The 19,299-nt window shown below is 48.1% G+C and overlaps 2 protein-coding genes and 1 pseudogene across 13 annotated transcripts in view; 1 reads left to right on the top strand and 2 right to left on the bottom strand.

Annotated features, from left to right (window-relative positions):
- Nucleotides 1-11,966, bottom strand: part of Abcc6 (ATP binding cassette subfamily C member 6) — a 54,420-nt gene extending 42,454 nt beyond the window's left edge. For 8 of the 12 annotated variants that reach the window (XR_013110512.1, XR_013110513.1, XR_013110511.1 and 5 more), the window contains exons 1-4: nucleotides 11,824-11,966; nucleotides 10,772-10,954; nucleotides 2,716-2,841; nucleotides 2,471-2,599 (exon numbers count right to left, since the gene is read on the bottom strand). Coding sequence is in view for 9 of the 12 variants with exons in the window: in XM_076934441.1 (XP_076790556.1) it covers nucleotides 2,471-2,599; nucleotides 2,716-2,841; nucleotides 10,772-10,954; nucleotides 11,824-11,859 (474 nt within the window). In the remaining 3 variants the exon portion in view is untranslated. Of the gene's footprint in view, nucleotides 1-2,470; nucleotides 2,600-2,715; nucleotides 2,842-10,771; nucleotides 10,955-11,165; nucleotides 11,318-11,823 lie in introns of those variants that run through there. The other 4 variants (XM_076934421.1, XM_076934434.1, XM_034485205.2 and 1 more) reach the window with 2 other exon arrangements.
- A 649-nt stretch (nucleotides 11,967-12,615) lies between these two features.
- LOC143442383 (large ribosomal subunit protein eL34 pseudogene) lies at nucleotides 12,616-14,016 on the bottom strand (annotated as a pseudogene).
- Nucleotides 14,017-16,261: 2,245 nt separating this feature from the next.
- The window catches only part of LOC117704368 (BOS complex subunit NOMO1), a 50,277-nt gene continuing 47,239 nt past the window's right edge, over nucleotides 16,262-19,299 (top strand). Inside the window, exon 1 of the mRNA XM_034496498.2 lies at nucleotides 16,262-16,489. Coding sequence (XP_034352389.1) covers nucleotides 16,349-16,489 — 141 coding nt within the window. The 5' untranslated portion in view covers nucleotides 16,262-16,348. The remainder of the gene's footprint in view (nucleotides 16,490-19,299) is intronic.

Genomic DNA, 19,299 nt, shown 5'->3' on the forward strand with positions numbered 1-19,299 from the left:
CTTAGTCACCAGGGAACGGCACTATTTCAAAGGATTCAAAGGATTAAAAGGCGTGGTCTTATGGGAGGAAGTTTGTCACTGGGGGTGGGCTTTGAGCTTCAAAAGCCCATGCCAAGCCCAGGGTCTGTCTGTCTGTCTGCCCATGGATCAGGATGGACTTTCAGCTCCTTCTCCAGCACCATGTCTGCCTGCCCCACGCTCCCTACCATGGTGACAATGGACTGACTCTGAAACCGCAAGCCAGCCTACAATGCGATGCTTTCTTTTCTAAGAGTTTCCTTGGGCTCTTCACAGCAATAATGGCTAAGACAAGCCCTGACCTCCCATTCTATTCCCCTTCGGTGATTTAATTAATATCTACTCTGCACCAGGTTCTCTGCCATCTCACAAGGTCCAACCTGCCCTGATCTCCACCGGGCTTCTGTTTTTGAGATTGGTCTCATACTGTAGTCTGGGCTAGCCTGGATTCATGATGCTCCTCCTGCATGCAGGAAGTTCAGGTGTGAGCCCATCCAGCTTGTGTTCTGGGTCTGTTGTCTTTGTTTTTCAGATGGAACAACTGGCTCCTCCTTCTCCCATGGCCCTCCCCCCCCACAGTGCTGTTTTTGCCACTGTTTCTATTGGAATGAAGGAAGGAGTGGGTAAAGCACAGAAGGTAGGGGGCGTGGGGAGGGAGGCTTTCTAGTCAGCAGACCGATTATTACAGATGTTTGAAATAAATACAGAGGCATGGGAACATGGGGGAGGGTGGCAGTGTGAAGAAGAGGGAAGTGTACCCTGTGTAAGTATATAAGGTAAGTGTACATGTACCTGTGGAGTGTCCTGTGTCAGTGTGCAATGTGTCAGTGTCTGTATATCTGTGGCTGTGTGTAGGATGTATATGTATGGTGTGTGTGTGTGTGTGTGTGTGTATAGGATGTGTGTGGTGTGATGTGTATGTGGTGTGTGTAGAATGTGTGTGGTGTGATGTGTGTGTAGAATGTGTGAGTGGTGTGATGTGTGTGTAGAATGGTGTGTGGTGTGATGTGTGTATAAGATGTGTGTGGTGTGATGTGTATGTGGTGTGTGTAAGATGTGTGTGGTGTGTGTGTGTGTGATGTGTGTACAGAATGCATATATGGATATGTGCAAGTGTCTGTTCTTCTGTGTCTCATGATACATGAATGAAACACTCTGATGTGTTCATCAGAGTGTGTGTGTCCATATGGGGATGTAAGATCATGGAAATTTGTGTTGCTAACCTATGTACATTTGACAATGTGGATGCTGTCCTTCCGTTGTGTGACATAAGCTAGGCACAGAAAGATAGCTGTGACATGACCTCACTCACAGGTGGACTCTAGAGACAGTACCTTCTAGACGCAGAAGGTGGAAGGGGTCTTACTGGAAAATGAAGAGGGGATGCAGGCAGGAAGGGCAAGGAGGCACTGGTCAACCACCTGTGTAAAAAGAACCCTGTCCTGTGGTCCTGTCATACAGGAGGGTGACTGTCATTAACGATAATAGAATGCCAAGCACAGTGGTGCTTCTAATCTCAGCAAGCGGGAGGGTGAGGCAGGAAGATCAGAAGTTCAATATCACCTTCCTTTACAGAGTGAATTTGAGGCTAGCCTGGGCCATCTGAGACACTGTCTTGAAAAAAATTACAGTATTGGATTGACTATTTCAAAAGAGCTGGGAGAAAGGTTTTTTAATGTTTTAAACCACAAAGGAATTAGCACTGCCCAGGTGATGGGGGACTGGCAGCCATTATTTGATTATTATTCAGTTTACCCACACATGAAAATATCACACTAAAAAAACAAACAAACAAACAAAAAACAAAAAACCCCCAAAAAACCCAACAACTTAACTGGGCGGTGGTGGTGCACGCCTTTAATCCCAGCACTTGGGAGGCAAAGGTAGGCAGATTTCTGAGTTCGAGGCCAGCCTGGTCTACAGAGTGAGTTCCAGGACAGCCAGGGCTACACAGAGAAACCCTGTCTCGAAAAACCAAAACCAAAACAAACAAACAAAACAAAACAAAACAAAACAAAACGAAAATATCACGCTGCGGGGGCTGGGAGACTGCTCAGCAGTGCTTGCTGAAAAGCATGAGCCTGCAAGTTCAAATCCCTGCAACCACAGAAAATGTGGGTGTGGCTCCAGTCCTGTGGAGTGGAGAGACCGGATAAGTTCAGATTGCTGGCTGCCAGTCTAGCTCCAGGGTCACTGAGGGACACCGACTCAAGAGAATAAGGCAGAGGGTGGCAGATCTAGACACAGTGCATCCTCCCCTGGCCTCTGCACACAGCCATGCACACCCACATAGCACACACTAAGCATACTGCATCCAACAAATGGGTATAATAATCATGTATCAGTTCAAAACAAAATCAGGTACATGGGACTGGCAGTACTTATAGGGGAGGGTGTTACGTGTGGAAAAAGGCCTGACACTGCCATATACCTTTCTCCAGGTCACACTCACCCCTGCAGAGGCCTGCTGGACAGTGTTGATAACTGGCAAGAGACAACAGAGCAGCCAGTACCCGAACAACACCCCGGATGCCCGGACTCCCTTCTTTCTCTCCATGTGGATCAGGAAGGTGGCAAAGCTCTAGACAAGAAAGGGTGGTGGGCAGAAGGGCAGGTTCCCACCTCCCTCACACTCCCACACCGCTGGGAAGAGCAGCTCCTGGGAGCAAGCCAGGCTCCTGCAGAGGCACTGGTTACCATGGTGGCGAGCCACACAGTAGGGTGAATGAGAAGCTCTGGGGCCTGGGACAGGCCCTGGTGGATCCTCCACAGAGGGATGGCCGCGTTGAAGGTGTACAGAAGGATGAGGGCAAAGCCAAGCACCTGCAGGGAAAGCAAAAGTGAAGGCAGACTGGAGAAGGCCTCATTTGCCTGATTGGGGGGCTCTGTCGGTGACATCACTGATGTGCTGTTATCCCGGCTTGGGAGGCATTGAGACCCATCCTGACCTTCAACTCTCACGTCAAAACACTCTTCGGTAGCTTGAGTTGATCCAGTGTTTCCCAGGCCACAGGGAAGCTGGAAGTGTGTGTGTTGGGGTGAGTTAGGATGTGAGGTGAGAGATTCTAGCTAGGTGAAGAAGTTTCCCATGGATGTCCCTGTGGGATGAATGGTCCTGCTGGGCCGTTTCTGCCTTGAGGCAGGAGATCCACACTACCTAAATGCCAGGTTGTTGCTAAACACAAGCCTCTGTTTCAATTGCTCTTGGGAAGGTGATATCGAAAGCCACCCGACTGCCCCAGTAGACAGTCACTGATTAAAGCATGCTCTCTGGGGATACTTTCCCGGGCTAGCCAGCTACAGCTGTGCCATGGTGCAGCTATTAGCTCTCTGCTTCTGTCTTTTTGGTGAATTCTTTCAGCACCCAGATTTGTACTGTCTCCCCTGGCATGGTATTTTGGTGGCCTCTATGGGGCTCTTTCTCCTCTCTTGACTTGGCTTCTTTGGGGCATATTTGTGGCATTCAGCCGACCAACCAACCCACCAGCAGCTAAAGGTCTCTGGCTAGGTCAGTTTTCCAGTGAGACTGAAGGTCTGCAGGCTGCAATTCCACACCACCACCACCCATCATGGTACAAACTGAGAAGTTCCTTCTGCCTCCCCACCCCCCTACCTTACCCCGTGAAAAGCCTTATTTCCTGTTTGCAATGGATGGACCCTGGTCAAGGCTACACTTTGATAGAAACTGAAGGGGCAGGAAAAGGAGGGTGGCCAGCTGGAATCTGAGAGGGTGGTGGTTACTCCCCCTCCTTCCAGATGTCACCTCTCCTGACTCCGTGTATGTCATGGTGGGTGGGCAGCAGTAACTGGACTTGATAAACCCACAGGTATTGTGAGAACCCCTCTCTCTCCTCCCTGTCCTCTTAGCTACTGCTGCTCTTCAGGGAGGAGAGGGGACAGGATACAGGGCTGACAGTGCCTGAGCCCACGTTTTCCTATTCCTGGCCAGGCTTCCAGGCACACTTCTCTTTCTTATCTTCCAGTTCTTGTTTTTTTGTTTTTGTTTTTGTTTTTGTTTTTTTTTTTTTTGTTATTGTTTGTTTGTTTTTGACACAGGGTTTCTCTGTGTAGCCCTGGCTGTCCTGGAACCTCATCTGTAGACCAGGCTGGCTTTGAACTCAGAGATCTGCTGCCTCTGCTTCCCGAGTGCTGGGATTAAAGGTGTGCACCACTACTGCCCACGCCTGGCTATCTTCCAGTTCTTGACTCCCAGCGTGACGTGATGTGTGTCTGGCTGGCGGCAGCAGGTCCTCCTAGGCTAGTCTGCACACCCTGTGGCAGTACTCTTAAGGCTTGCTGTCCTGTTCCATCCTGAGACTGCCCCTGCTAAATCTTCTGCCTCCCTCCCATTCAGTAAGTGGAATCTCTCCTTTCCTGATGTGAACCCAGACTGCTCATCTGGATAATTTGGCCCTGGGCTGTAGACTAGCCTGATGACTGTAGACAGTTTGACCATGTGTTAATGGCCCTGTGTAGGAGGGGTGTCACTACAGAGGGGTGCCCCAGTTCTGTGGGTGAGCAGAATGGTTCGTTTACCACAGAGGACACCTCATAGAAGTACCCATTCACAGGCAGACCCATCAAGGACAGTCATCTTCTGTTCCTCCCGACTCCCCACTGTGCTGTGTGCTTAACAGCAAATTTTACACTCAGACTCTACAGAGAAGACATTAAACTGGCCTTGAACTCACAGATCCACCTGCCTCTGCCTCCCAAGTTCTGGGATTAAAAGCGTGTGCCACCACCATTTGGCTGAAAAAGAAAGACTTTAAAAAATTTAAGCAACAATAAAGTCCTCCTGAGAACCACAACAAGCAAGAACCTTAGAGTTTAGCACTGTGGAAATGGCAGGGGTGGGGTGTCGGGGCTGAGGGTTAGGGGTGGTTTGACTGCAATATCAGCGCTGGAGAGGTGGAGGCAGACAGATCAGAAGTTGAATGTCAGCCTGAGCTACCTAGCAACTTCCAGGCCAGCCGGGGCTACATGAGCTACACACCTGTCTCAAACAAACAAACAAACAAACAAACAAAACCAAAAAACCCAACAAAGCAAAAAGTATAAGTAGGTAATCTTAATTTGTTATATTATGTCACAAATGTAATTTAAATTCAACCTCCTTTTAGTAAGTTAGTAAATGTCTTAAGATGCTCTAATTATGATATGAATAAGAGGAATAAAGCAATAAAAAAGAAAACCAATAGGCAGAAGAGAAGAAGATGTGAGAGAGAATCTAAGTGTGAGGATATGTTTTGGGTAAGGAAGGTTAAAGAACGAATATTAGCTTTGGATCAGGAAGCCTTGTGTGTGATAAAATTAGATTTTTTTCCCCTGAGGTAAAAATGATTTGTTGCTTCCAAAATAAAAAGTGAAAGCTGAGGACAAACCGAACAGCTTAAGCATTCTGCAGAAGGGCAGGGTGAGTCACAAGGGTGAGCCTTCAAGATGGAGGGAGGATGATGGTGAAACACCGTCAAATTCCAGGACACGGGCATACAGCTGAAACACACTGCTTGGCAGAGCTGAGAGGGGCTCTTCAGAACTGAACTGCTCTTGGCGACCTTACAGAAAACGAACTTAAAGAACAAATGTTTGCTCGAGAATCTTACGTTTTGTAGGAACTTTCTTACCTGGCTTTTAACTACTTGAAAAAATGGTCTTATAAAAGTTATTAGAGCCGGGCGGTGGTGGTGCACGACTTTAATCCCAGCACTTGGGAGGCAGAGGCAGGCAGATTTCTGAGTTCGAGGCCAGCCTGGTCTACAGAGTGAGTTCCAGGACAGCCAAGGCTACACAGAGAAACCCTGTCTCAAAAAACCAAAAAAAAAAAAAAAAACCCAAAACGAAACAAACAAAAAAGTTTATTAGAAAGCTGTTTGTTTTGGTGTCCACATTGCCTAAATAGTAAACAAAAGTTAAAAATAAAACCTATTGTTTCCTCAACAGTCCTGGGAAAACTCTCCTGAGTCATAAACCAGCGTTTAGAGACCAGAGCCAATAAGGATCAAGACAGGCAGGAAGTACCAACGCAAGGTCAGCTAGGACACGGGGATGGAAATCCCTCCTCTAACAAGGCCCAGGAACTCTGGGAGCCACTTTCTCCTCCTGAGCAGCCAGGCCACGGATGCAAGAGGTTGGGCTCAAACCAGGGAACACTCTGCAAAGAGGCAAATGATTAGGGGAGAGATGTCCGCTGCGCGTCTAAGAGAAGGCACATGGTGAGCAGAACTATGTTCCATCCACAGGTGACGTGACCAGTATAGAGAAAAGTAAGAGCAGCCCCCATGAGCCTTTGGATGACCTTAACAGCAAACATTAAAGGGTTAATGTGTGGTCCCCATCATTAATGACATAATGATATAAAACAATTCCACCAGATCCTGACCAGAATTCCTATCCAAATCCAGTTTAGCTAGGGATCTGGTACTCTCAAGGGTTTTAAAAGAGCCACCCAAGGGCTTGGGCTTCAGGTCCAGGGTCTTATTGAGTACATGAGTCCCAGGGAGACAAAGCCCTATTGTAACTTGAATTTTTTCAAATTTTATTTTTAATGGTTCTTTAAACACTTTAACCTCCCTTTTAGCCCACCGCCCACTAGAGGCAGTGGAAAAGACAGGATATGGGGGTGGGTGGGCCTGTTTAGAAATGTTCTTTGAAGTAACTCTTGTCTGTGTTGTCTGGAAACCGGCAGTTCAGTTTATAGGTTAGCAGTGGCAGCTCGATCTATCCTACTCACAAACACTTCACTGATATACCAGCTAGATAGATATACCAGTTAGATAGAGTCGGGATAGCAAACATGAATCAGCACTGGTGACTCGACCTATCAGAGACAGCCAGGCCTCAGCCTTGGCACAAGTCAACAGGAGGGACCAGGAAGGATGCCAGGAGAAGTTCTCAGCTGTGCCTATCTCAGAGAAGAGCGGGACAAGCATTGCACAGCTAGCTCTATAAGCAGGCAAGCTCAGCCTCCATCACTGTCGGGTCCTACTTCTATGCCTCCAAACATCATGTATCAGCACATGTGTCTGTCTCAGCTGACACCACTCTGCCAATCAGCCTGAGTCTGCGGAAGTTTTTTGGTGTGTTTCTCTCTATGGGGTCCCGACAAATGCAGCTCAACTATGTAATGTAAGGTGGACCAATTCATGTGTGTTTTAGCAAAGAATCCTTCCTTCATCACGTGTTCTTCACATGCTTGCTTTAGCAGAACATCCTCTCTCCTGTGTCTGCTTCAGTCAAACATTCCTTCACAAGTCTGCCTTAGTCTTTCACCTGTGTCCACTTCAGCTAAGTATTCCTTCACCTGTTTGCCCCAGAAAAACACCATCCAACTGACTTTCCAAAGAACCCTTAAGTTTCCACTTCACCCTATTTTTCAAAAAGCCTTCCAGATGAGAGGCCATGCTGGAATGACAAGCCAACTGAGGGCTCACACATAAAAGGGTTTACACTATTACAAGGCCAAAGAGATCTTGTAGGCCAGCCAACTTCAGAGAAGTAAATCTGTGGGTCTGTGATACACAGCTCCTGTTTTAAAGTCACTCAAGGGGGAAACAGAAAGCATTAACACTTCTATCATACTTATTTGTGTGTGTGTGTGTGTGTGTGTGTGTGTGTGTGTATAGGTGCCACATGCCACAGCAGATGTGTGGAGGTCAGAGGGCAACCTATGGGAGAGTCATTTCTCTCCTCCCCCTGTGTGAGCTCTGAGGCTTGAACTCAGATAGTCAGGCGTGGTGACAAGTGCCTTTACCCATGATGCATCTTGCCTGCTCTCCCTTTTAAATTGGAGAGAGGTCTCATTATGTAGACCTAATCATCTTAGAACCTACTAGGTAGACCAGATTGGTCTCAAACTTGAAATGATTCTCCTGCCTCTGCCTCCCAAGTGTCCTATCAAACAGACCCTTTCTTAACTGCCATGGAGATCTTCTTGGGATGTTCTGTTCTTTAGTCAAAACAAATCTGTTTGGCTCTGAATAAATTAAAATCTAGGGTCCTCTGTTTAGGGTGCCTTCTATTACTGAAAAAAAAAGTATCTAAGTTAAAAAAAATAATTCTTCCATTCCTGCTGGATCTGTTATATGTATTTCCAGGCTTAACCTAGACAGCCCATACTTTACCCCAGACTTTTAAACATATCCCTTGGGCCAGTGAGGTGGCTCAGCCAAGCCTAATGAATTGAGCCCAGGACCCAGGAAGGGAAGGACAGACTCCTGAAAGGGACTCCTGCTTTGTGAGCCCACACACAATAAATTTTAAAAATGTAATTTTAAAAAAGAGCCAGGCAGTGGTGGCACATGCCTTTAATCCCTCCTGGTTGCCTTCCCTGACCACTGTATTCTTTCCCCCACTCTTAGGTGAGAGCAGCCATGCCAGCCTCTTGTTCCTCTAGCAGGTTTCAAACACTGCTTTGTATTTTCAGTCTTCCAAAGGCCAATCAAGTTTGTGTTTTTCCAAATGCAACAGATCTGACTTTATATAGTTGTACATGCTGGGTATGGTGGTGTGTGCTCTTGATCTAAGCACTGGGAAGGTAGAGGTGAGTGGATCTCTGTGAGTTCGAGGCCAGATTGATCCACATAGCAAGTTCTAGTTCAGCTAGGGCTACATAGTGAGAAAAAGAACCTGTTTCAAGGAAAAGAAAAGTTGTATAACAAAGATATTAGCCTATCTTTTCTGGACTGGATTCTGAAGTGCCAAGTTGTTGTTGTTGTTGTTGTTGTTGTTGTTGTTGTTGTTGTTGTTGTTGTTGTTCTTCTTCTTCTTCTTCTTCTTCTTCTTCTTCTTCTTCTTCTTCTTCTTCTTCTTCTTCCTCTTCCTCCTCCTCTTCTTCCTCCTCCTCCTCCTCTTCTTCCTCCTCCTCCTCCTCTTCTTCCTCCTCCTCCCCCTCCTCTTCCTCTTCCTCCTCCTCTTCTTCCTCCTCCTCTTCTTCCTCCTCCTCCTCCTCTTCTTCCTCCTCCTCCCCCTCTTCTTCCTCCTCCTCCCCCTCTTCTTCCTCCTCCTCCCCCTTCTTCCTCCTCCTCCTCTTCTTCCTCCTCCTCCCCCTCTTCTTCCTCATCCTCCCCCTTCTTCCTCCTCCTCCTCTCCCCCCTCCTCCTCTTCTTCTTCCTCCTCCTCCTTCTTCATTTTTTGGTTTTGTTTTTCAAGACAAGGTTTCTTTGTGTAGCCCTGGCTGTCTTGGAACTCACTCTGTAGACCAGGCTGGCCTTGAACTCACAGAGATCTACCTGCTTCTGCCTCCTGAGTGCTGGGATTAAAGGTGTGTGCTAGCTACCATTGTCCAACTCCAACTTTTATACTGGATCAAACTGAACAAATCTTCCAGATGACCTGTTGTCAGTAAACTGATTGTTGCTTACACTGACAGACTCACATCCCCAACCTAATCAGCCTTAATATCCCACCAAAACACATGGCAGGCGATTGCACCCATGAGATCCACAACATCACCTATAGGAAGTGATTTTCAGAGTCTCCAAGCCCTCCCCGAGGAGCCTTCACCACCTTGTCCCTCAGAATGGGCCATCCTCAGCTCTGTCCCTCTCATGTCTGACCAACAATAGCCAGGGCCACATCACCTCTGCTCAGCTTGAAGAAGCCACTTAAGATGGGACATTCGCCCCAATGTTTATGGTTTGACATGGCCCCATGTGTGGAGGGTGAAGTGTAGATGCCAGTTTGGGGTGGGTGGAAACAGTGAGCCATTGTCACAATGACCATCACGGGCTCAAGGACAAATTGTTGCCGACCACCAGCTCCGAGATACTACAGTTTGGTCTGATTGTCTCTGCAGACCTCCCCCAAGGGAAGCTGCCCCTAAGATTCCTGACTCTCTGCTGTGGCCGGACTACAGCTTATCCAGTAAACTCTACTTCTGCATGTTTTCCTGTGGTAATGGCTATGGGCAATGCACGCTCATAAGCAGGGTCAGCTGTAGTCTCTAATAGTCGTAGGTCCAGGAGAGGGCAGGGCTGTGGGATGGTTCAGTGGGGGATTCGATGAAGGCATGCAAAGGCTTGTGCTTGTGATGTCAGTGTTTATCAAACAGTAAAACAAGTGTAGAGCAACTTTGAAAATGTTCAGTGGGGACTATCAGGCAGAAGACATGAAAACATGCATGGGACTGGTTGGAAGTGTGGCTCAGCAGTGAGCGTCTGTAGTGTAGGCTCTGCGATCTACCCCCAGTATAAAATGGAGTAAGACAGTAAGGAGCAGAATATTGTGGTCATGCCTGTAATCCCAGAAACTGGAAGAGGAGGCAGGAGGACCAAGAGCTCAAGGTCATCCTTAGCTACAGAGTGAGTTAGAAGCCAGCCTGGGCCACATGAGACCTTGTCAAAAAAAAAAAAAAAAAAAAAGCCAAAACACACAAACAAAATACCTGCTAAAGTAAGTTACAAGCAAACAAACACACCCCCCCCCCCGCAACCCACCCACCATTCTTGTGTGGCTCTAAAGTTACCATTTGTACCCCCAAAGTTCCCACAGCAATTGAGAAATGCCAGGCCACTTATAGCTATGTGTTTCTTTGTGTGTGAAAGTGAGTGTGGATTTGCACAATCACAACATCTGTTTGTGAGAACTTTGACCCATGGGTTTATCTCTGTCCCCTCTTCACTATTGATCTGTTTGGTTAACCCCTTCCCTTCTTGCCTCTTGCTGATGGGAGGCATGGGGTCTCTGCCAGGTTCTAGTCTGCCCCCGACCCTGCTACCCTCCCCACTCCCTGGTTCAGGCTCCCCATGGCTACCATTTTAATTTTGAAGAGGTGGGACATCCGGAGGTAGCACTGGCCATGGCGATGGATGTAGAAAAGGTAGATGGGACCGAGGACCCAGAGGTACATGGGGGGCACCCAGCTCCCAGCAGTTCGCAGGAAGCACAGGCTGAGAAAGTGATAGGCCACAGGTTCCTGCTCTGTCTGGTTCCAGACCTGAAAAGAACATGGGGACACCTTTAGGATGTTAGCCACCTGAGTCCTAATCTTACCTGTCCATGGGGACAGACTGCATGAAAACATTCCAAGCCCTGGTGTCTTTTAATTCCTAATGCTTTTCAGTCTAACATCAACTCCATAAGGCAGATGAAGTTATCCTGACTTAGCTTATGGGGAAGTAGAGGCCCAGAGAAGGTAAGAAACTTGCCTAATGCTGCTCAGCTGGGAAGCAGTGGTCCTGGGGCTGGCTTTGAACTTGTGATTCTCTGGCCTTAGTTTCCCAAGTGCTAGGCTTACAGATGAGTGACACCACATCTGGCTTGGCTGTTACTCATTATAAGACCGCTGGTGCTACTGTCCCCATTTCACAGACCAGTAGACTGAGGTACCAAGAGGGAACTGCCCCATTTGCACCCATACAAACAGGAAGTGACAGAGTCAATTCTGTGCCCTTTTCTGTCAAGGAGGAATAATAGAATCTCCTCCGAGTGCTGCCTGAAGTCACCTAAACAGTTATGCTGGAGTGCGGTGCTAAACACAGAACCGGCTCTCTGTGAACACCATCTCTTTACTGCTAATCTGGCCCTGACCTGCTGGACTCCAGGCCATAGAATAATGTAAGGTGGGGACAGAAGAAACGTAAAAATGGGAAGGTTTGAGGTCCAGTCCACTAGCTTTATGCAAATAACAAAGTCCCCAGTGGCTGGCAGGGGTTCTGCAAGTGCCCTGGTTTGGTGAGAGGGGTTTGATCTGTCACCGGGCTGCTCACTGGCCTTACTGCTTCCTGAGGTCAAGAATTTGAAGTCGGCTACTGCTTTTCCCAGCAGCTCGGGACCAGAGAAAGGAGTGGGGCAGATAGGACTCACCCTCAGGCCAGTGCAGGGCTCTCCAGGCGTGGCCATTGAGTGCCCTCCGTTGGTCAGTCTGAGTCTGTCTGTCACAGAGCAGCCTTCAGAGCCCAGCTCCAAGCTGAGGAAGAGGCGGGACCAAGCAGGTTTGACTGGGATTGGAGCTGGAAAGCAGAGGCTTCAGGGCAAGGTCCAGCTGCACACAGAGGTGGAGCGGGTGCTTGGGAAGGTGATTCTGGAATTTCTGAAAAGTGCAGGGACACTTCCATGCTTCCTCTCTGCACGCTTTGGACCTAGCAACCCCAGGAAGGTATCCTGTGGAAAGAACGAGGAGACTTAGTAACTTAGGCCTCCAGCAACGTGGGACAGACGTTGTCTAAATGCAGGCGCTGGGAAGAGTGAGAGGTGCCTTACTTTGAAAAATATTTGTTTTTGTGTGTATTTGTCCTTCTATTTATCTATTAGTTTTTGAGAAAGGGTCTCACTATGAAGACCAGGCTAGCCTATAACTCAAGCCCCTGCTGCCTCAGTCTTCTGTGTGCTTTATTAAGAACCATCTTAATAAAGACCTTAGCATGAGCTGGAGAGGTGACTCAGGCGCTCAAAACTCCCACTGCTTTTGCAAAGGACTGGGGTTGGGTTGCCATGACTCTCTTCCAGCTGCTCACAAGCATCTGTAATGACAGCTCCAGGGGATTCAACACCCTCTCCTGGGCCTCCACATGCACGTGCATGCACCCCCACCCACGTACAAATGATGAAAACTAAAACGACCCTTGGAGTGGTTTTAAGCAGTGCAAGTCACACAGTGATGGCTCGGTAAGTTAGTTATTAGCATTGCTTTCTCCACTCAGTCCATAAGCTACCGAGCAAGAAGCAGCTTAAGATGCTCCCACAAAAACCAATACTATGGACATATGGCCTCTCAGTGCTATGAAATAGATTACAGCACCAACAGGGTGTGAGGGGAGTGGAGAAGAAGGTCATTTTCTTTTCTGTCGCAGAAGTCTTTTTTTTTTCTTTTTTAGACCCAAGCCTTGATTTTTATTATTTAAAAAAAATTTGCATATTTATTTTGCTTTCTGACTCTGTGCTTGTGCCTTCAACACTTTCACAACGATTTTCTGCTCCTCAATAAGGAAAGCCCGCTTGATCCTGTCTCGGACACACTTGGCACACATGGACCCACCATAGGCCCTGCTGACATGCTTCTTTGTCTTAGACAATCTCATAAGGACTTTGGGTCTTGCAGTACGGACCCCTCGCAGTCTGCCTGGGCACACACCACATGCGGATTTAGGAGCTTTCCCAACCTTCTTGGTGTAAAGGTAAATAATCCTGTTGCCAGGGGTTCGAGACAGCCTAGTTTTGTTAGAGGCTGTGTTGTAAGAAAGCCTACGGACGGTAGGTCAAATGCTGGACCATCTTGAGTGCCTCTAAGCACCGTCCCCGGAAAAGGAGTGTCGCAGAAGTCTTAAAGCAAGGAGTGTGGCTAAGGGTAGCATGGGTTGTGCCCCAGCGATGCAATACAGACAGACAGACAGACAGACAGGCAGGCAGGCAGGCAGGCAGGCAGGCTGGCAGACAAGTGACTCCGAGCTGTAGCATCCTGTTTGCATAGATACACAGTGAGAGTTGTACTAAAGTCAAGGTTGCAGGGAACCCCATTTTCCTTACCACTTTTCTCTTTGTGTAACGGGTTTGTACTCCTTCCAAGGTAGAGAAGAAAAAATGCCCCCAGACAGTCCAACCCAAGTGCTCTGCTCCAGTGAGGGAGGAAGGCAGACTTTTACCCTGTCCCCACCCTGTCACTTCTCTGGTCTCCCCCTCCCCCCCTCCCCCAGCCTCTCTGGCAGGGCCCAGGTGGGATGGGTTCTCCAGCTTGGCTCTGCCCCATCTTTTGGGGTGCCTGTGCCTGCAGCATGATGTGCAGTGTTCTTTCAGCTGTCTTCTTCTGAGTTTTTGGCAGGAGTGAACTCTCGAAGACTTCCAAATGTGTCTGAAAGCTGTGTGCGGCAAGCCTGGTGTCAGTGGAACGTCCACGTCCTCTCTGTTTATTTGGGTCAGTTTTGGTGGGAGGTGGTGGCAAGGACAGAGAAACCATGGCCCTTCTTCCTGTAAGTGCCGGCTAGCTCTCTCCCCCACCCTGCTCCTGGCATTGACTGCTCTAGCCTGCAGCAGCTTTATTTCCTGGCATTAAAAAAAATATTTATTCAAGTGTGTGAATTCATTTGAGAGAATGAATTGAAAGGAAATTTAACTGGATGAATTTCAGGCTTAAGAGGAAAAAAAACCCTCAAAGTGTTTCTATACAAGTTAGAGTTGGGATCAAAATAAAATGTAAATATCTTTTAAAATATAATTATGAATTTAATTAATATGTTTTGCTGAAGAATTAATATGTTTTAGCCAGCACTCAGGAGGCAAAGGTAGGGGGATCTCAGTGAATTTGAGGCCAGCCAGGGCTACCTAGTGAGACATTGTCTCAAAAACAAGTAATGAAAAACCATGCTAACAGAAATACATCTTGGTAATAAAGAAGCCAAATCACAGATGTAACTTCTTTATGTGCCTGTGTGTTTGTGTGTGTGTGTCAAGGGAATAAGAGACAGTTTACTCTGGAGCCATTTTGAGCCATGGCGCAGGAACACAGATTCAGGTTACCTCAAATTCTGTCTTCCAACATGGAAGTGAGGCCGGTTGAATGACTGAGGTGCCTATTTAACATATCAAAGCCCCCAGGTTCTCTCAGCATCCCTCAGCCCATACCTCTTAGGGAGCCTTCCTGGCTGGCATACCCCATCCCATACCCTGAACTCTCCAGGGCTGTACCTTTGGGCCTCTGGGCCTCCAGGCTGTTGCACCTGGTTTCCCTGCCCCTGCCTGTGCTCTACCAGATATCTGAAATAAACTTCTCCTCCTCCACACCTAGGAGCAGTCAAGTTTCCTTTCCTTTCCTTTTCTTTCCTTTCCTTTCCTTTCCTTTCCTTTCCTTTCCTTTCCTTTCCTTTCCTTTCCTTTCTTCTCTCTCTCTCTCTCTCTCTCTCTCTCTCTCTCTCTCTCTCTCCTCTTTCTTTCTTTCTTTCTTTCTTTCTTTCTTTCTTTCTTTCTTTTCTTTTTTTTTTTTTGTTTTTTGAGACAGGGTTTCTCTATGTTTCTCTTCACTCTGTAGACCAGGCTGGCCTCAAACTCAGAAATCCGCCTGCCTCTGCCTCCTAAGTGCTGGGATTAAAGGCGTGCGCCACCACCGCCCGGTTCCTTCTTTCTTTCATTTGGTGCCAAACCCTAGGACTAGTCATGTTCCCTTTTATTCATTCATTCATTCTTTCATTCATTCAAGAGGTTTCAACACAGAGGGTGGGGTGGCTATTTCAGAAGGCCAGAATTTAGCCCAAGATAAGGTGATTAGCTTCTGGACCTGCAGCATTCCAGATTTCCCGCAGTATTGCGATTCTAACCAGCCAATCCCTTACGAAGCAGACTCCTCCCAGGCACACACAGCCTCAGTCACAGGCACACACGGCCTGGCTCACAGCCACGCAGTCTCCTCCGGAGTTTTCCTTCACAGTGATACGTGCATGTCAAGCTCAGAGGACGCTTGGAGTATTGTCAGGAAGGAAGGTGATCCACATCTTTGTTCTCCCCTTAGACTAGACAGTGAGCCCACCGGTCCTGCAGGCTCCAGTGTTGAGGCTGCCGCTGCTGGCCACCATGTCTGGCATGGTTCTGGGGGCCAAACTCAAATTCTTATGTTTGTGAGACAAACACTTGACTGACTGCCATCAACCCGAGACAGCCCCACCCTTACTCTCTGGTTACCCTAGCACTCCCTGTGTAACCCAAGCAGGCTTAGGACTCATGGAAGTCCCCCTGCCTCAGCCTGCTGGATGATTATAAGTCACATGCAACTTACATGTGTGCCCATGCTGGGGAGCAAATTTAGGGCCTTGCTAGACAAGCACTGAGCTATTGACGAAGCCTTTAAAATATTTTACATCTTATTTTCAGACAGTGTCTAAAGTTGTCCAGGTTGGTTTTAAATTTGCTCTGTAGTTCAGGCAAGCCTTAGCCTTGTCTGGCTAAAACGAGATTTTAATATACAGGCAAGCACTGGTGAGAGACGGGGATGGAGCCCTGGGAAGAACTAAATAACACGTTTCTAAAGGGCTTTTTGAAATTACATCTGGCATGAAATATGTAAGTCAAAGAGACTTGGGACTTGTTGAATATATTATCAACAAAAAGGCTCTTAGCCTTGACACTGAATCTGAAGTGGAAGCCTGCCTGGGTTGTTTCTTCTAGAGGCTGCGCAGAGTCCTCCAGGACGCCAGAGGCGCAAGCGGCTGTCATTCCCAGCGGAGCGCGTGTCACGTCGGTCTTTCTTGGGGGCGTGGGCGCAGGGCCGCGGCGCGCCTGCGCAGAGCAGCTCCGGGGCGTGTCCTGGGCTTGTCAGCCCAGCGAGGAGGAGGAAGGAGCCGGCTGCGTGGGGTGTGAGGGGCGGGACCGGGCGGGTTGCGGAGGGTCGGCACGCGGAGGCCGGGCCATGCGTGCGGGCCGGTGTGCCGCGGCGCTGCTGCTGCTGCTGCTGAGCGGCGCGGGACGGGCGATCGGCTCCGAAGACATCGTGGTAGGCTGCGGGGGTTTCGTGAAGTCGGACGTGGAGATCAACTACTCGCTCATCGAGGTGAGCTGCTGCGCGTGGCCGGGTGGGCTGTGTGACCCTTGGCCAGGCTCTCGGCTGCTCTGCACCCTTCCCCAGCCCCGCCGAGGAGCCGGGGGCCGAGAGGGTATGCCCGATCCCGGCTCCCCCCATACCAGGACTCCTGAAACTCTAATCTGCCCAAACCATATTGCAGAACTTGGAAACCACACGTGTCACTCTCCGTATTCCAAACCCCAAGGTTCGGACTCATAGCTCCTCCATCCTTTCTGGGATGCATTTAAAGAGGATGGATTCCCATTGTTAAGTCCTGACATGGAACAGTGTAACAACCTCTGGGGCTGCGAAGCTGCCTCCCCTTCCCCACCTCTCCTTTTTAAAGTTGCCAGACACCTTGCATGGTTGTTGGAATTACACTAGAGATTTGTGAAGCTATTTTTGACTGAGTCGAAAGTTAATGTGAAATGGTTATCAGCCCGGTGGGATTCTGACCCAGAAAGCCTGAGAGAAGTGGGGGGTGGGCAGAAGTAGACACGGGGGACTGGAGAGAGCGCTAGGCCAGATTTTCCCAAGGAGGGTGATAGTGACGCCAGAGAAGGGAGGGAGATGGGAAGAGGTTAAGACAGGTGCTCAAGGAGGAGAAATGTGGGGGTGCCAAAGAGAAGGGCACCCGAGGTCCCTTTGAGCTGTCCCAGGAGCCACCTTTAGCATGTCACTTGTGATTGGGGGAAAAGGTGAGAAGCCGTCCTTACCCTGAATTCCTGTGGACTTAGCCTTTCTCCAAAGCCTAGTCTGTACCTGTAAGATGGTGTTAGAGGTAGTAGAACCCAGAAGCATGAGTCCCAACGTAGAGAATCGTGTCGTCTTCCAGGCTTTCTGTGTACTGCCCCTCTACCTCGTTGACTGATTGATATTTTATTTTCTAATTTTTTTGAGACAAGGTTTAGCCTCAAATTCACAATATAGGCTGGCTGTAATCTCTGGACACTCTTGCCTCCTTTTCCCACAGTGCTGGATTTCAGGAGGATGCCCTGGTTCCTTCTACCTGTTTTTTTTTTTTTTTTTTTCTCTTAAGGGACCCTGGGAACTGCTGGGGACATGTCACCAGGTGCCATGCCACCAACTGGCTTGGCAGCATTGGGCATCTCAGAAGCTGCCTTGGAAGGTTTTTCAGCTTGAGCTTCATGCAGCTTTGGGAGGAAGGAGAGGGTGGTGAGGGGAGCTCTCACCCCTAATGAGGGGAGCGCTCACCCCAAAGCACTGGCAGGGATTAAGAGCGCAGAGAGTTGGCTTTGTGGTTCATTGTGAACTGTGTTGCTCCAGCCCTAGGGCTCCTTGTCCTCCTCTCTGAAGCAACGCATCCTTTTGTAATCTCTATTTACAACATCAGACATTTCATGCATGTAATCTCCACACAGAGTTATGCTGTCCTGTTCTGATCTGTACTTTACCAAAGACTGGTACTATATGGCCCAGAGAGAAGCATGGTAGCCATGCTTTTGATTTTGAACGAGTGGGCTTCTTAAATATACAGTATAGTGAGAATTTTGGTTTTAAAAAAAAAACACAAAAAGTATATGCTTTTATTTTAATCCCAGATGTGGGCTATGGGGCAGCTTCAAATTGTCCCCACTATCTGACTGATGTGCCCCATGTGCTAACAGGGAAAACTTTGCCAGCTGCAGATAGTTTCTGTGAGTGTGTGACATTTGGAATTCTGGAGACTCTCCCGAGGGTGTATAAATGCTAGGGCCATGAGAGGTGAGTTGTTGTTTGGTTGTTTTAGATATCCTGACAGTGAAGATCAAACTTGCCCCAAGGAACTGGTTGGTCACCCCTCATCAGCAGGAAGTAGTCCAACAAGGACTTTGCCCTCTTTCCCCTCTCAGTTTTTTTTCTCCTATCTAGTGTTAGGGGTTGAAAGGAGGGAGGGAAAGGGGTGGAAAAGGCTGGGAGAAAAAGAACCCACAAAGTAGCCAAAGGTATGGTTACAATGTAACAACCTAAAGTAAAAGAATAAATAGCAACTAACAGATACACAGGTGACAGTGCATCCTCAAATTGAGTGTTCAAAACATCCTTTGACTGAAGAAGTCAGCTGGACTCCTCAATACAGAGAGCCCTGGATAGAGCAGGTTGTCCCCTCACAAACAAGTAACAATGTATGGAGATGATGCCATCAAACCAGCTGCCTACAACATCTAGCAAAGACTGAGTGGGGAAATTGAAGAGCCCTGATTGAGCTTTCTCTCCATGTTTGATTATCCCACCCCTGAACTTGTAGCTTCCCCAGGTACTTTTATATCATGGAATGAACAGTAGTAACATCTGTTGGGAATGGTCCACCTTCCAGCTGTGCTCAGTGATGTTTTACTTTTGGGGTATTTTGCTGTTCTCTTTCCTCCCTGTCACAGGGATGGGGCCAGCCAGTTCTTGGAAGACTCTTTAAAACAAGCTTGCTTAGGTCTGACATGGAGAAGGGACATCACTGTTCCCAGAGGCAGCTTCTCAGTGAGCTCAAACATCATGTGACAATTTACCAATATAGTGTATTCTATAACATGTAAATAATATGGGTATTTCACAGTCTTTCCTCTTCCTCCTTTTCCGTCTCCTCTTCCTCATCTTCTTTCTCTTCTTTTTTTGTTTTTCTTTTGAGACATGCTGCCCAGGCAGTCTGGAACTTGTGATCCTCCTGCCTGGCCTCCCAGGTGCCAGGCCTGAAAGGTTGTGGCAGCAATTTTTTTTTTTTTAAAGATTTATTTATTTTATGTATATGAGTATACTGTTTCTGTCTTCAGACACAGGAAGAGGACATTGGATCCCATTACAGA

Source organism: Arvicanthis niloticus, chromosome 1 (genome assembly GCF_011762505.2).
Source record: "Arvicanthis niloticus isolate mArvNil1 chromosome 1, mArvNil1.pat.X, whole genome shotgun sequence".
NCBI lineage: Eukaryota > Metazoa > Chordata > Mammalia > Rodentia > Muridae > Arvicanthis > Arvicanthis niloticus.